General features: G+C 42.2%; 1 protein-coding gene across 1 annotated transcript in view; it reads left to right on the forward strand.

Moving 5' to 3' along the window:
- The first annotated feature begins 6332 nt into the window (after window positions 1-6332).
- Window positions 6333-14705, forward strand: part of LOC132413627 (ATP-binding cassette sub-family C member 4-like) — a 166363-nt gene continuing 157990 nt past the window's right edge. The window contains exon 1 of the mRNA XM_059995698.1: window positions 6333-6493. Coding sequence (XP_059851681.1) covers window positions 6333-6493 — 161 coding nt within the window. The remainder of the gene's footprint in view (window positions 6494-14705) is intronic.

The following is a 14705-nucleotide window of genomic DNA, read 5'->3' on the forward strand; positions in this document are numbered from 1 at the left end:
ATTTTATACACTACATTTTAATAAATCAATAAAACCTGCACATCAAACAACCATGTACCTTTTTAAAAGAATACAGAACAAAAGAAGGCACAATAAACACCAGAGGACAGTGGTTTGTTTATGGAAGAGAGGAAAATGGAAGAGGAGACGAGGGACAAAAGGAATCAAACAGGAGAGCAGTTTCCCACAGTGCAAAGAGGCTGTTACGTCATGAACTGAGGCATACGATGAACCTGACCATCTGCACCTAAAATCAGAAATGAAAGTAAGAAAGGAACGGAAAAAACAGACAAGAAGATGGAAGGGAGAAGAGAGAGGGAGGGAGGGAAATAATAAATGAATTTATGCCAAATGAGGGGAATCCTGGAATTTCAGATTTCTGCAAATTCTGTTGTTTTACCTGCTCTCAATTCATATTTAGCTTCATTTGGAAAGTAGTTGTATGTGTTTAGGGGAAAGAGCTCTCCTGAAAAAAAAAGAAGAGTGATAAACCCCTTTCTTAGTACATTATATTTTTCTTCATCATGAGTCGAATTCTCAGAAAAGATATGCTTGGTTCTACATTTAAGATGGAAACCCAGGGAATTCCCTGGCCATCCAGTGGTTAGGACTCTGCACTCTCACTGCCACAGGTTGGAGTTCAGTCCTTAGACGGGGAACTAAAATCCCACAAGCCTTGCAGTGAGGCCAAGAAAACCCAGCAATTTAAAATGAAAAACCACTTATTTTCTTATATCATGCAAATCAAATTTTAAGCTAGATTTTTTTTAAACTTAAAGACATTAATATCCACCTCTTTTGGTCAATATCTTGATTTCAGGGTTTAATTAGAGCCCCATCAAACATTCTTCCAAATATTTACTAACAAGCACTGAAAATTAAGTAAACAATTCTGTCTATAAGTAATTATTAGTATCTTAGTTTGCCTGCCAGAATTTTATGCACTTTGATTGTTTTTCAGATGTAAATACGGGTTAAAGTCTCCTTTCTGACATAAAGATTCAGAGGATTAGAACATAAGAAAGAAAACCGAGAGAAGCACTACCTGGTGAGTCTGTAAACGTTTTGGGCATAAGCACATTCCTAGCTCACCTCCCCCCACCCCTCCGGAAGGGAAAGAAGAGGTGATTTCTCTGGAAGGATTCAGCTGAACTTTGATCACTATCTATTGTCAGAATTGCTAAGAGATACCAAATTTTATTGTTTTTGAGCTTTTGCAAAGCTTCCTGGAATTCAAAAGGCAAATGCAGATGAGGTTGGAGGGAAGAATCCATCGTAATTAATCATAGAAAAAAGGGGAAGAATTAAGTCTGCAAAGACAGAAACGTTAGAAATAGCCAGTTTAAATCATGGAACACTCGGCTAGAGGGGTGGCAGCGGGGTGCTGTGAGTGGAGCTGTAATTCCAGGTTTTCTTTGAAGGGGGTGGAAATCTGTGAACCCTTCCAGGCTCATAAATTTTATTATATCACACATACCTCCCCTCCTAAGTTAGTGTGAAGATTATGGCCTCATACATGTAGAGCACAGTGAAAGTGCTGAATAAACGTCAGCTATCGTTATTATTGTTCCCAGAAAGATGAGGGTACTGAGATCAGGGTGACCAACCCTTTCCGTTTGCCCAGATGCTCTAGGTTTTAACACTGAATGTCCTGTGTCCTGTGAGTCCCCTCACCCCCAGGACACAAGCAGTTCCAGGTTTTCAGCTTTTGTTGGGGTCAAGGAGGGTGGAGGAAAGTGACTGAATTCCTATTTTCCACAATCAAACGATAATCTCCTGTCAGTGGCCCAGCATTTCCTGTTTCTACCCTATCTTTCCCTCACACTGTCACCTGCCTGCAAAAAAGAAGGAAATTCTTGTCCTGGGAGACAAGTCAGCACATTGTCCTGAGGAGGGCGGCCTGAGACTCCATCTGGACTTGGTGTTTTCGGCACCACTCAGCAGCTACCAGCAGAGGGCACACTCCAGCCTACCCTGATCACTGTCTGTATCCCCTCCCCTGAGTTTCTGCCTCCTATGAAGTCTTAGTACATTGCTCTTCCAAGCTTAGATGTGTGCATCCCTTTTCCTCTCCTGTTTTTCCCTCCCTTCCTTCCTTTCTCCTTTCTTCCTTCCTTCCCTCCCTTCCTCTCTCCTTACTTCCTCTCTCCCTCCTTCCCTTCGTTTCCGTAAGTAAAGTTGCAAGGAACACAAGCTCACAATCACAAGTCACGAAGCACACATTTCAACAACCACTATGATGACAGATTTAATAGGAGAAAATATGATCAATCCCACCTGCAAAATCTACAGCTATGAAGATAATCAGACACAAAATATAAAATAAGTATCTTTAATACTTAATAAAATAGGGCATTTGAATTATGACTAAAGAACAAGACATTAGAAAAAAAGAAACAGAAAAATTTGAAAAAAATAAAGTAGAACTTCTACAGATAAAAAAAAGGAATTTTAGAGACTCTAGATGGGTTAACAGCAGATTATACATAGCTGAAGAAAAAATTAATGTATCAATATATAGCTGAAAAAATCCCCAGAATGCAGCATGGAGAAATAAAGAGATAAAAAATGTTAAAGAGGGCTTCCCAGGTGGCGCAGTGGTTAAGGATCCGCCTGCCAATGCAGGGGACACAGGTTCGAGCCCTGGTCCGGGAAGATCCCACATGCCGCTGAGCAACTAAGCCCGTGCACCACAGCTACTTAGCCTGCACTCTAAAGCCCGCGAGCCACAACTACTGAGCCTGCGTGCCACAACTACTGAGTCCACGTGCCACAACTACTGAGCCCGTGCGCCTAGAGCCCGTGCTCCACAACAAGAGAAGCCACCGCAATGAGAAGCCTGTGCACTGCAACGAAGAGTAGCCCCCGCTCGCCGCAACTAGAGAAAGCCCGCACACAGCAACGAAGACCCAACACAGCCAAAAATAAATAAATAAAATAAATAAATTAAAAAAATATTAAAGAGAGTTTGAGCCATAGGACAAACTAAAAATAGTTCTTACCAGAGTTACGAAGGAGATAAAGAAAGGATAGGGACAGAGGGTAATATCTTGAGAGGAAAGGAACTAATAGTTTTCCCAAACTGATAGAAGATATGAATTATCGGTTTCAAAGGTTTAGTAAATCCCTGAAAAGACTTAAAAAGAAAATCTACATTTAGAAAATCAAAGTGAAACTGACAAAACCAAAAACAATCTTAAAACCAGCCAACGAGAAAACACAGATTAATTCACAAAGAAATGACAAATCAGACTCTTGATTTCTCAACAGCAATGATGGAAGCCAAATCAAAATGGAATTATACTTCAAAGTACTGAGTCAAAATAACTGTCTACTTATAACTGTATACCCAGCAAAAGTATCTACCAAAAGCAAGCATAGAGTAAGTATATTATCTGACACACAAAAACTGAGAGAGGTAACTACCAACGGTCCCTCACTTTTGTTTCTAGAGAAACTTCTCAAGAATAGACTTTAAATGCAAGAGGGAAGAGATATGGGGATATATGTATATGTATAGCTGATTCACTTTGTTATAAAGCAGAAACTAACACACCATTGTAAAGCAATTATACTCCAATAAAGTTGTTAAAATAAAAAAAAGAATAGACTTTAGGAAGAAGAAAATAAACTCACAGGGAATGTTTGAGAAGCACAATGGAATAACAAGCAAAAAAGAAAAAAGGTAAACAATGACAGCACACAGTAATAATAATACTTGGTGTGGAGTTAACATTTGTGGAGGTAGAAATCCAATTTGTGGGGCTAAAAACCAAACAACATAACAAAGTAATAACATAGACCAGAAGAGGAGTTATTAATGTTAAACATTTTAAGGTCCTGTGTTATTCAGAAGGAGAGTAAAGACAATAATTTTATATATTAAATTAGATATGTATTAACATTTCTAGAGCAACTATTAAACAATACAAATAGTGTATAACTTCCAATTTAATAGAATGGAAAAATTGAGGTGTGGAAAAAAACTCAACTCAAAAAATGCAAGAAAGAAGGAAAACTATATGTATATACAAGAAAAAATAAGAAATAATATGTTAGGGACTTCCCTGGTGGCGCAGTGATTAAGAATCCTCCTGCCAGTGCAGGGGACACGGGTTCGATCCCTGGTCCGGGAAGATCCCACATGCCACAGAAAGCTAAGCTCGTGCGCCACAACTACTGAGCCTGTGCTCTAGAGCTCGCGAGCCACAACTACCGAAGCCCACGTGCCTAGAGCCCATGCTCTCAACAAGAGAAGCCACCCAATGAGAAACCCGGGAACCACAACGAAGAGTAGCCCCCGCTCGCCACAACTAGAGAAAAGCCTGCGTGCAGCGACAAAGACCCAAGGCAGCCAAAAATTAAAAAAAAAAAAAAAGAAAGAAAAATTAAAAAAAAAAAAGGAAATCATAAGTTAGAGAAAATAGATGTTAGAGTGAGTCCTAAGTTTAAATCTGGCAAAAAAATGTAACAAGGCCTTTATGAATTAGAGTGTGTAACTGAAAGACATTAAAGATGGGTTAAATGAAGAGACATATGACATTCATGGGCAGGAAGACTCAATTTTATAATGTTCTCCACTTTCCTCTAACAAGCATCCTAATAAGTATGTATGTGTGTAACTCCACTTATTCTAAAATACATAAGGCACAGCAAAAAGCTAAAAACAAAAAAAAAGTCCGAGACACTCTTAAAAAAGAAGAGCAAGGTAAGAGACACCAGCGAGATCTCAAGACACAGTTATAACATTTGAGTAATTAAGCAAGTGTTGTACTGGTGCAGGAATAGACAAGCAGGTAGATGGAACAGAGCAGAGAACCCAAACACAGACCATGCAAATATCGATACCTGACACGACGGAGGTAACATCAGAGATCAACAGGGAAACCAGGGACATTCAGTAAAGACAGAAAAAATGGGTTTCCGTTTTAAAAAAATGAATTATAATAGATGGCAAACCATAAAACACACAAAAAAATCAGTTCTGGATGATTTAAGAACTTAAATGTGAAGGCTAAAACTTTGAATCGGAGGGAATTCCCTGGCGGTCCAGTGGTTAGGACTCGGTGCTTTCACTGCTAAGGGCGAGGTCATCAAGATCTCAAAGACAAAAATCATTTAGGGAAAACTTGATAAATATGACTACATTGAAATTAAGGCTCTTTATCAAATGGCCCATAAAGACCACAAACTAGGGGAAGCTACTTCCAACATAAATAACCAACAAAAGATTACTCTCCAGAGTATTATAGAACTAAAGATAAATTTATTTAAAAATCAAGCATCTCAGTGGAAAAAAATGGGCAAAAACTACAAACGTCTTTGTAGACAAAAACACGAAGAGTCCATAACCACAAAAAGACGCTCAACCTCATTGGTAATCAGAAAGTACAAAGCAGTAATCATAATGTGGTACCTTGACACCCGTCAGACTGGACAAAAGAAAAAAACAATTCTGAGAACACCACAATACCAAGTGTTATGAAATAGCGTGGTGGAGACACAGCCTCTGGCAGCGGGACTGTGTACTGCTGTGACGACATACTCATTAGAGCAATTAAAATCATCTATAAATAGAAGATGGGTATTTCCTACCTCCTAGCAATTCTCTTTCTAGGATTTGCCTTGGAAAAGCACTTGCACCTGTACTCAAGGAGAAACGTGTGAGAATGTTTATAGCTGCTACAATTAGTGATATTAAGGGGTAGAGGGTGAGGGGGAAGCAACATACATATTCATCTCCAGGAAGACAGATAAATTGTAGCATGTTTAATAAACTACTGTATTCAGCTACAGTAATTAATGAACGATAGCTATATCCCTGAACACAGATGAATCTCACAAACATAACGTGTGAAAAAATAGGTGACAGAAGGAAACCTAAACTATGATTCCACTTATATAAACATTCAGAAGTACACGAGTGTAAAGCAATGGGTCAAAGAAGCCTTAACTGTTACTGTATAATTTGCACTTTGTAATATCTGGTCCCTGCATGGTTCATTAAGCTTCAGGCTAACAGAAAATTAAACATTAACTATGTGGCAGGAAAAAAATCTGCGAACTCAAAACCTTCAGAATCCATCTACAAACTTTTAGTAAATATCCGTGTAGGAAGTTAGAAAGATCGTCTTAGGCTACCTTAAAAATGCCATCGGTAAATCAGACTTGATCCTAAGTTCCGGTCCTTCCTCAGGCCGCCCGAGCATGAAGTATTGTCACCTGCCCGCATTAACTTGCCGCAACACTGGTCCAAGCGGGTTGTGTCCGCTGCATGCCTAGACCACCACAGCGATCTGTCTGGACAGTGTCCCTGGAGACGCCTGAGCGACATGTCCAGGGCACAGATCTCGGCTCTGGTGTTTGGCGTCGGGGGCTTTGGCGCTCTCGTCGCTGCCACCGCGTCTAGTGAGTGGAAAGTAACTAACTACCCGAGCATCCTCGGTGATAACGGCCACTTGGGTTTACCAGGGTCTGTGGATGAACTGCGCGGGTAAGGTGTTGGGTTCTTTCCATGGCCGACAGCCCTTTATTATCTTCAAAGTAGAAGGTAAATACAATAGCTTTGTTTGGGGTAGAAGTAAAATGTTGCTTTTCCCCTCACTGTGCTGAAGTGGCTGTATACAGTTGGCTGTGAACTGAGTGCTTAACCCAAGTGCCAAGATGGGCCTAGGATGGACGGGGTCTTTTATACGGCAAAGGAGAGTGAGGAATAACTTTATGGGTATTTTAGAAAAGTACCTAGCGAATAATAGACTCCAAAGAAAGTGACTGGCTTCTTTCACAAACTAGTTCAATTTGCCTTGCATCATGGAGGAATTATATACTATATTTGTACATATATTATATATACTTGCATATTTATACACACGTGCCATCAGCAGATCGCACATTATTCTAAATTCCTGTATTTCTCAGGCCATCTGAGCATAAAATCCATACACGCACATATGTATATTCATATATATATATTCACAGTGATAGAAGCATATGAGAAGACGGATAGTGTTGAGAGAGGGAGGAATTCTGCTTTTAGAGGAGTTTCCATATTTTTTTTAAAAAACTCATATTTAGGGCTTCCCTGGTGGCGCAGTGGTTGAGAGTCTGCCTGCCGATGCAGGGGACGCGGGTTCGTGCCCCGGTCTGGGAAGATCCCACATGCCGCGGAGCGGCTGGGTCCGTGAGCCATGGCCGCTGAGCCTGCGTGTCCGGAGCCTGTGCTCCGCAACGGGAGAGGCCACAACGGTGAGAGGCCCGTGTACCGACAGCGGAAAAAAAAAAAAATCATATTTAGTGATAAAATAGCTGAGCAAGAAAATTTTAAAAAGTATTTAGGTGAAAGAAAATACCCATGATCTTTCCCTTTTTGCTACTTTGTTTTATTAAAAATATATATGTAGACAACCTTTCAATGTTTTGCACGTTAGGAACTATTACAAGCATATGTATGTTAAAGAGGGAAAACATTTTAAAGGCATTTTCAGGGAATTCTCTGGCAGTCCAGTGGTTTGGACTCCGTGCTTTCATTGCTGAGGGCCCAGGTTCGATCCTTGGTTGGGGAACTAATATCCCAGAAGCGTGCGCGGTGTGGCCAAGGAAGGAAGGAAGGAAGGAAGGAGGAAAGAAAGACATTTTCAATATAATCTATAAGAATATTGAATCATTATGTTGTACACCTGAAACTAATATAATATTGTAAATCACCTATACTTCAAAAAAAAAAAGGGCATTTTCATACCTCAGCATACCTCCAGGGGCACAATTATTGGCTGTTGGCTCGTATGTCATTATAAGAATCACTATCTGTATCCGCTTTCTGCCTATTTGATTATTTCTACAAATCTGCCCCAAGTTGTGGGTTTATTATATTTAAAATTGACCCTGGTATTTGATAATATACAGACTTTTCACAATCAAATTGCAAAACTGTACTTTGGCCCCAGTAAAGAAAATGAAATAAAATTTTAACTAGGAAGTTACCAAAGCATCATATTTTATGGGATTTTGTGTCAAGTATTCACGTTATTAGTCCACAGTGCGTGCCAAAGAATAAAGAGAGGATACTTATTTAAAGCCAGGAGATTCTAATGACAATCGAGGGACGTGTTCAAGCTTGGACACCCCAGTTAGGCCTCCAAATAACATGGACTTTCCTGAGCACCCATTAGAGGAATCAATGCTGGTCTCTCTTCAGTCCCAGCTACTAAACTTACTTCGGGATATTTCAAAATTTTTCCTTCTAAAAAAAAAAAAAATTGTTCCTTCTACTACAGAAGGTTTCCCTAGGTACAGGGAAAACTGTTAAAGGAGAAGAGTATTATGGGGACACGGTTGTCATTCCACAGACCTCTTGGCCCATTCCCACCTTGAGGCAGCAGGTAGAAGTTATGTCATGTGGCTAAGTGTATTTCTTTGTTCTTTACTGAGCTCATCCTTTAAATATATATATATATTTTTTTCTTATTATCCTTCATTCTGTATTCCTTAATGAAGCCCAGGTATTGTGAAAAATAGGTGTTCGACCTTAGCTCCAAAGTAGATTGCTGTTAGGATTTCAACAGCTGCTTCCAAATGCATCTTAGGAAACATGGAGTTAGAAATTTTGCTTCTAAATAGTGTTGGTGGTGGTCCAAATAATCTTCTACCCTTAAAACTTGACCCTTTTGATTTTGCTTCTCAACAGTAAAAATAACGTATTCTATGTCTGCTGTGTACCCTGCACACAAAAGGTAATTTGGAAAACCTTGTCCACTGACAATGCTTCAATTAGAAGTTGTAAAATTCATTTAACATAATCTCTCCACTTTCTTCATCCTGAATCAAAATCTTTATCAAAGATACAAGTTGCTACAGAAATCTATATTCAACATCAGGAACACTGATTCATATTTCCAAAGGAAATGGACACTCACCCGTTTGGATTTCCTCATTCACACGGAGTCATTGCTGACGAGGCTGGTTGCTTTTCCTTTATTCCTGTTTGAAAACACAACAGTGGGGTGTTGGGAAGCTTTCTATGCCAATAGGCTCTCAAATGTCACAATGATTCCAAATTGAGAAAAGAACCCACAATCCAAAGAGGAACGAAAATGGTTATATCGCATTTTAAAATAATAAACGATTTAAGCCAACATCGTCAATTTGAGACAAATCTTCTTAGACTTAAGCCACATTAAGCCTCCTCTAAGAAAGAAAAACAGAAAATCTTTTTAAACTGCTAGATTTTTTTTTTTTTCCTTGCTGGTTACATAACGTCACTGTCAAAGTCATACCTTCTTGTTGCTAACTAACCCTCTTAGATGACCCAGTATAGCTACAGTTTTTTAGGAACCCATTTACATTAGTAGTGACAACAACCTTAAAAGATTTGATGTAAGCCAGCATTTCTTTGGACAAGGGGCATTTCCAATTGTGAAAAACACAGGCCCCCTTCAACTATAGTTCTGTGGAATCCATTTCAGGACAACACCATAGGGACACTTGTAATTCAATCCTCATTGTGGACTGAAAACTTCTTGACTCAATTTCAAAAGCAATTCACTGTCTTTAGATGCAATATCCACTCTAGGCTGTGTCGCTTGTTTTGTTGTGTTGTGTTTTTCTCTCCTCTCGATGTTAGTAGAGAGTTTTAACTGTGAGAGGAAAGCATCTCTCACAGGGAGAGCAGCAGTAATTTCTGACGGGGAAGACTGGATCCAGAAAGCATTGCTCCAAGGAGAGAGTAAAGCTGAGTCATGGTCGCCTCGAGGGCAGGGACCTGGTCTGTGATGTTCTCCTTGTGCTCCAAGCACACAATGGGCTCTGGATACATATTTGCAAAATGACTGAATGAACAAAATAATGAGGAGACCGTTCGTTTGTGATGAGGGCAAGATTGTATTCCTGGACGAAGGCTGGGGTGTTGAGGAATGATTTAGGATGGGTACTCAGGCAGGAAAAAGGAAGATCACTGGACAGCAATCCAGCTGACTGAGCTTCAAGTTCTGACTCTTTTATTAGCTAGTCTCACGATCTTGATCTTGGTAATGAAACTCTCTGTGCCTCAATCATAAATTTCCTCCTCCATAAATTGAGAGAGCTGGAGGCCAGGAGTCCCTTAAGGTATGTTTCTACTTGAAGTTCTCTCAAGAACTTTACAGTCCTTGACCACCTCGAAGTAGAAGTTCACTACAGAATGATGGCTGTGGGACTTCCCTGGTGGTCCAGTGGCTGAGAATCTGCGCTTCCACTGCAGGAGATGCAGATTTGATCCCTGGTCAGGGCAACTAAGATCCCAAGACCACGCATGCCCTTCGGGTGCGGCCAAAAAAAAAAAAAGCTGGCTGTAAGAGGCTCCTCTAACGTAATTGATCCTGATAGCCCTTTTCTCCCCCTCCCATTATCTATTATCTTGCTGGCTTCCTGGTTCCTGACAGTATAGAATCTTATCTGCATCTGTGTGGAGATAGGTCTGAATGACCTAAATGACCATATGACTCAAGTGAGTGTGCCAGGGTTTCGGTGGAATGGAGCTAAACACTACTGTGGAAGCCGGCGGTCACAGGATGCTGGCTGCGTGTAGGAGTGTGGACCGCTCCTCACCTGCCTACCCTTCACCTCTCTCCCCATCCCCTTAACAGCCAGGCCATAAGGATGGGGGAAAGGAATGGCATTTGCTAAAGAAAAGGGTTTCTGTGGGTGTTTATTCTCACATAGGGGATAGTTTGGCGCCATCTGATGTTATAACTTTATTTTTTTATTATTATTATTTTTTGCAGTACGCGGGCCCCTCACTGTTGTGGCCTCTCCCGTTGCGGAGCACAGGCTCCGGATGCACAGGCTCAGCGGCCATGGCTCACGGGCCCAGCCGCTCTGCGGCATGTGGGATCTTCCCGGACCAGGGCACGAACCCGTGTCCCCTGTATCGGCAGGCGGACTCTCAACCACTGCGCCACCAGGGAAGCCCTGATGTCATAACCTTAGATTTCTTCCTGGTTGAAATGTGTGCCTTAGTCCACAATGAAATAACAGTGAAAATTGGCTTGAGTAATTTAGATGCTTCGAAAATATTTTCAAAATAACACATTTGATGGATCTGTGTACGCTTGGAAGGCATTTACCTTTCATCTCAGGACAGGTGTCCATTTGCTAAGATTCTCAGTGCTTTCTGAGACTTAATTTCATTAAATAAGCCTAAGGTTAATTTTAATTTAGTTTTATTTTCTTGCTGTGTTCCAAATGCGTATATAGTTATCTAAAAGTGTATGGAGGGCTTCCCTGGTGGCGCAGCGGTTGAGAGTCCGCCTGCCGATGCAGGGGACACGGGTTCGTGCCCCGGTCCGGGAAGATCCCACATGCCGTGGAGCGGCTGGGCCCGTGAGCCATGGCCGCTGAGCCTGCGCGTCCGGAGCCTGTGCTCCGCAACGGGAGAGGCCACAACAGTGAGGGGCCCGCATACCGAAAAAAAAATAAAATAAAAAATAAAAGTGGATGGAAAAACTCAAGTTCTGTCTTTGGCGGTTCTCACCCCCAAAATAAGTATAAGAAACATTTGATGTGTTTTTATCCTAACAAAAAATGGCATAGTTTTATGTTTACTGACACAATCAATGACCCAAGGTAGGTGAATTGTATTTTCCCAGCAGATTCTGGACAGGAGGAGCCGCCAGAAAGTTGTCTCTGTGCCAAGAGGATTGGACCCACGTGCTGAAACATGCCCACACCTTGTGGCGGTGAGGATGGTGCCAGAGCCCAGGCAGCCCACAAGTGGACCTGGTCCCAAGTCAGTCTGCTGCAGGGTGTTCAGAGGTTTTCAGGACAGCCTGTGTCCATCAGTAGCTCCTCTCTTACAGGCCAGGACCTTATCTTACTTATCCTGGTATCCTCAGCACCCACCATTATGGCTGGCTCCAGGCAGGCTCTCAATAAAGGTTTGTGGGTTGAACAAATGGAAGAAGAAATCAGCCTTTAATAGATGCATAGGGACTCTCCTCTCATGTCACCAAGCTCTGGCAAAGGGAGAAGCCCTAGGGAAGTGCTTAGGAGAAGAGCCATGAGTGTTGTGTTGTTTTTTTTTTTATAAATTTATTTATTTATTTTTATTTTTGGCTGCATTGGGTCTTTGTTGTTGTGCGTGGGCTTTTCTCTAGTTGAGGCAAGCGGGGGCTACTTTTCTTTGCGGTGCGTGGGCTTCTCATTGCGGTGGCTTCTGTTGTTGCAGAGCACAGGCTCTAGGCACGCGAGCTTCAGTAGTTGTGGCACTCGGTCTCAGTAGTTGTGGCTTGCGGGCTCTAGAGTGCAGGCTCAGTAGTTGTGGCGCACGGGCTTAGTTGCTCCACGGCATGTGGGATCTTCCCGGACCAGGGATCGACCCCGTGTCCCCTGCACTGGCAGGCAGATCCTTAACCACTGTGCCACCAGGGAAGCCCACCATGAGTGTTTTTTATGATGAGATTCAAGAAGCACTTTTTGAAGAGCAGGACGATTTAGAGCTTTGCTTCTTGAAGTGTGGTCCTCAGACCAGCAGCGTCTGTATCACTTGGGAGCTTGCTAGACATGCACACTCTCAGGCCCCACCACAGACCCATAGAATCAGAATCTGCACTTTAACAACATCTCCAGGTGTCCCCCATGCATGTTAAAAGGTGAGAAATTCTGTATAAAGCTTGGACTTCGAGTCTGATGGACTCACCATTTACTAAGGGTGTTAATCTCCCTGTGCTTCAATTTTCTTACCTGTGAAATGGTGATGAAATGAGATAACGTAGGCAAAGTGCCTTATACAGTGCCAGACACAGAGACATGCACCATAAAGGGTAGCAGTCATTCCAATAAATAGAGATTTCAATGCCTGGAGAGCTCACATCTCAACAGTAGGAAGGTGACCATTACTTTTGCTCCATCTATTTTTTTCCAGCCAGGACTGCAGTAGCTGCTTCCTGGAATCCAAAACCTAATAGAAGGATGCCTCTGACGCCTTGTTGCATGTCTTATGTGATATTTATAACAAAGCAAATGCTATTGTGCTCTTTGGACTACAGTTTATGCTTATCCTACAGGTAAGGATTTGCTGTACCTCATAAGGCAAGACCACACTTTGTTTAGAAGTCAGTTTCTCACCACAGATGTGGGACCGTTCCTTGTGTCAATCACATGTTGCATCTGCAGAAATGGGGAGAAAAGGCCCCCTCTGGGCTCCATGGTAGGGGATAGAGCTTCACCAGACCTAGGACGTGTTTGTGCTCTGGACAGTCAAAAAAGGACAAAGGTTTCCAGGAGTATTCCTGGCCCTGAGAACTGGGAAAAACTTTGTGACAAACAGTTTAATATACTGATTTGAATTACATTTGCATTTTACAAAGTGCTTTCACATATATTATCATATTTATCCAAAAGATGGTATTCTGTAGTCCCCATTTTACAGACAAATTAACTGAGGCTCACAAGAGAACATATTTATAACTTTGTATGGTCGTCTATAGAACTTTTGAGGAAATGTTCAGCCTTTAGTACTAGCCCAAAACCTGTGTTTAAATCCCAACTTGGCCGTTAATTTTTCGTGTGACCTGGGATAAGTCACTTAAATTCATTTTGTTTCCCTTCCTTCCTTCCTTCCTTCCTTCCTTCCTCCCTCCCTCCCTCCCTCCCTCTTTCTCTCTTTCTCTCTTTCTCTCTTTCTTTCTCCCTGCAGAGTGGCTTTCAGGATCTTACTTCCCTGACCTGGTTGGAACCCTTGCCCCCTGCAGTGGAAGCGCAGAGTCCTAACCACTGAACCAACAGGGAATTCCCTCCCTTTCTTATCTATAAGATGATAATGATGATGTCTAGTTACATACCAAAAGTTTGTAGGAAGTTCAAGAAAAAGAATCCTATTACATGAAATAGACTAGTATATGTTTTTAAATGTACCTGGACTTAGTTTTAATCAGGGATGGTAGGACACGCAGACATGAAACGCTGTCATGAAGGAAGAAGTTTTTACACTCACAGATCCCTAGAAGTAGGAGGCCTGGTTCCCCACACAGGACCCAGCTGGGAAGCACCAGAGCCGGTCAGAAGGCAGAAGGAGTGAGAGGAAAGCACCTGCCAGAGCCTTTGTTGAGTTGTCTGGTCCCCGGCGCGCCGGGTTGATTAAGGTGGAGGAATGTTGGTTTGATGTGCGAAAGCTTGACAAAGGACGTCACTGGGGTGTGTGCTTTGGATTAGCTGATTTGTCTCTGAAAGCTGCACCTGTGTGTTATTTCTAAGAATCTGCTGGCCCCCGGAGGGCAGTCTTCCCCTCTGCTCACCTGCCACACCCGAGGCCCTAGATGCCAGAGCATGGAGAATGCAGAAAATAAGGAAAGGCGGTGAGCGCGGTACGAACATGAGATCTTTCGGTGATGTTTGCGTAGGGAGGCCAGGAAGGCTATCCCACCTCCCCTTTGTGGCTTCTCATGCTTATCTGATCGTCAGTATTTGTCTTCTCGTGGTGAATATTGTGTGTAGAAAAGGCTCAGGCGTATTTCTCTCCGGGCCCACTGCTCCTCTCTCGCTCATTGCCCGTCTGACTGCACGTGCGGCAAGCTGGTGCTCCTGAGTCTCCTCTGCTCGATTCCCTTACGGACTAACTCGCATCCTCAAGGGGATGAACTCAAAGGACACCTGAGCAAAGAGCATACTGGGGTTGGTAGTTTTAAAACATACTGCCGCTGTGCGTTTTTAAGTAATTCCAGAGCACTTCAGAA

The sequence above is a fragment of the Delphinus delphis genome, chromosome 18, assembly GCF_949987515.2.
Source record: "Delphinus delphis chromosome 18, mDelDel1.2, whole genome shotgun sequence".
NCBI lineage: Eukaryota > Metazoa > Chordata > Mammalia > Artiodactyla > Delphinidae > Delphinus > Delphinus delphis.